General features: G+C 36.0%; 1 protein-coding gene across 1 annotated transcript in view; it reads right to left on the bottom strand.

Annotated features, from left to right (window-relative positions):
* Window positions 1–819: 819 nt before the first annotated feature.
* NEK1 (NIMA related kinase 1) overlaps window positions 820–2955 on the bottom strand; it is a 103478-nt gene continuing 101342 nt past the window's right edge. Inside the window, exon 34 of the mRNA XM_003792844.3 lies at window positions 820–1975. Coding sequence (XP_003792892.2) covers window positions 1962–1975 — 14 coding nt within the window. The 3' untranslated portion in view covers window positions 820–1961. The remainder of the gene's footprint in view (window positions 1976–2955) is intronic.

The raw sequence follows: 2955 nt of genomic DNA, 5'->3' as shown, positions 1-2955 counted from the left end.
CACCTCCAACACCTTTAGCTGACCTTACTGAACAGTGATAGGCCTCTCCCCAAAGCATGATCTTTGCAAAATAACACTCCAGAGTCACTCAGTACTACCAACTGAAGGGAGATGGCACAAACGCAATGTGTCATCTCTTTTCCTGCTTTCCTACTGTGTTATTCCCTTAGTTTTCTAATAGTTGTGATAATCTACTAATTATCACTGTTCAGAATTGCAGAAAATTAAAGTGCAGGATTCATATTATTTTCTATTAAGAAAAAAGAAAAAGAAAATCTGGAACCTTTACAGCCTTTGTATTAACCTGGATGGAAGTAGAACACATTATTCTTAGTAAAGCATCACAAAAATGGAGAATCATGAATCCTATGTATTCAATTTTGATATGAGGAAAATTAATGACAATTAATGACACAGTGGGGGTGGGGGAAAGGGAGAGCAGAGAGAAAGTGAGAAGGAGGGAGGGGTGGGAGAAAGGAAGAGTAGAGAGAGGGAAGGAGGAAGTAGGGTGGGGTCTCGGTGTGTGACACACCTTTGGGGGCAAGGTACAATTGTGAGAAGGACTTTACCTAACAAATGCAATCAGTATAACCTGGTTTCTTGTACCCTCAATGAATCCCCAACAATAAAATAAATAAATAAATAAAATCATCAGGTATAAAACCAACAAAAATATTGTTAGCTGTGTGTATAAGATTTCTACAGAGAAAAGTGCTAATAAATAAAAGACAGTCAATGGTATACTTCAGGTGGTGATAAAAATTTAATAACAGTATCATAAAGTAAACATATAAAAATCAAGTATTTAGTTTAGGATGTTAGAAATAATATACATAATAAATTCAACATATATTGATAGTGCTGCAAGATTTTATTATTCAAATTACATATTATGCAAATCAGTCTGCTTTGTACTTGGGAGTTTCAAAAATTTTGCTTTTATTATAAAAACATCTGGACTGATGTCACTAATGAAACCATGTAATACGTGGCATACTGCGATTAAAGCTGAGAGACCATCATGTTAATGACTTAACTAAATCCTCTCCTAATGGAAAGAAGCATGAAAGGCAAACACTTCCCTTTGGGATACAGGTTACCAAATCTGACAGTGTCAAAGTAAAAATGATTCCATTGTTCTTTTAACCCCATTATTGACCTTGAAGCATATTCATCAGAGAAAGTTAAAAACCAAGAGGGCAACTTTACTAGGTAACATTTAACTAGGTAAATGTTAAAATCCACATATTAATTTTTAGACATAGTATTCCTGGTTCTGGTCCTTAATGAGAAACAGAGGTAATAAACCAACTCTTCAAATACTGGGAAATATAATCTTGCTATTTGCTCATAATCAAATTGTTTAATGATTTCTGAGACTGTTTCTATAGACTGTTTTCACTGAACTAGCTCAGGAGACACACTGGTTGAAAAAAAGACTTGTGAATATAAACCTTAAGGCTAAATATTGCATCTTCAACAGAGCCCTTGACAAGGTTATATGATGCAGAATTGCTGGCCAGGATGAAAACAAATATCACACAGAAAAAAAGTGTCCTGTTTTAAGACTTGAATGAAAAACCTCAGGCAGGTCTTTCCTAACACCGGTAATTCTTTCAACCTAAAGACATCTGCTGAAAGTCAGAGGTACCTTATTGCATAGTAAATCTTCAAACCATTAAGTTCAGTTCTGGGTCAATGTTTCTTATGGTTTGGTTGGGTGGTTTAATGAAGTATATATCCTACAGGATTCAACTACAGAACTTAAGCAAAATAGATAAAATACTAGAATCTTTGCTGCGAAATGGCATATTTTTCCATCTTTGTCATGCAATAAGCATACTCATTTTAAATCTGATTTTTTAAATAAATAATTGTTGTATTTCCCACTGAAACTTATATTCTGATGAGCCAAACTCAAATGCTTTCATGTAGTTGAGGATTAAAGAATGTTCTGAGGATTATTCATCATTATCTATAGAAAGAAGAAAAAAATTAATTCATTTCAAATCAAGCCTCATCTATTTAGTAATAAAAAACACTTATTTTTTTCACACTAAAGGAAAAAAGCTTTAAAGTAGTTTTAAACATAGTTTTTACTATATTGCATACTTATTGTAAAATGTTCATATAACAATGAAGACTAAACTGGGAGGCAAAAATCACATATAAGCAAAAGATAACCAATGTTAACTTGCCTCCCCAATTGCTTTCCTCTGCATACACAATTTCATTTATTTTTTTAAATTGAGACAGAGTTTCACTTTGTCACCCTTGGTAGAGTGCCATGGCATTGTAAGTCTCAGCAACCTCAAACTCTTGGACTCAAAATGATTTTCTTGCCTCAGCCTCCCAAGTATTTGGGACTACCATAATGCCCAGCTATTTATTGGTTTTGTTTAGCAGGCCCAGGCTGGAATTGAACCCACTAGCCCAAGAGCATGTGGCCGGTGTCCTAATATGAGCTATAAGTACCCAGCCCAGATTCATTTTTTTAATTACAGTAAAATGCAGTTTAGAAATATGACTTTTCCCATTTAAAACACATAATTAATGGAAACGTGGATAAACAAACAAGATTATGAAATATTAATGTGGCGGTGCCCATAGCTCAGTGGGTAGGGTGCTGGCCACATATACTGAGGCTGGAGGGTTCAAACCCAGCCTGAGTCAGCTAAAACAACAATGACAAGTGCAACAACAACAACAAAATAGCCAGGCGTTGTGGCGGGCGCCTGTAGTCCCAGCTACTCAGGAGGCTGGGGCAAAAGAATTGCGTAAGCCAAAGAGTTGGAGGTTGCTGTTAGCTGTGATGTTACGGCACTCTACCTAGGGAGAGGGAGACATCGTGAGATTCTGTCTCAAAAGAAAAAAAAATTCAAATGTCATGGGTGGCACCTGTGGCTCAAAGGAGTAAGGCGCTGGCCCCATATACCGGAAGTGGTGGGTTCAAAC

This window comes from Otolemur garnettii, unplaced genomic scaffold, assembly GCF_000181295.1.
Source record: "Otolemur garnettii isolate 467f Iridium unplaced genomic scaffold, OtoGar3 scaffold00061, whole genome shotgun sequence".
NCBI classification, from domain to species: domain Eukaryota; kingdom Metazoa; phylum Chordata; class Mammalia; order Primates; family Galagidae; genus Otolemur; species Otolemur garnettii.
Note: the sequence above shows the minus strand (reverse complement) of the source record. Positions and strands in the feature narration are given on the sequence as shown.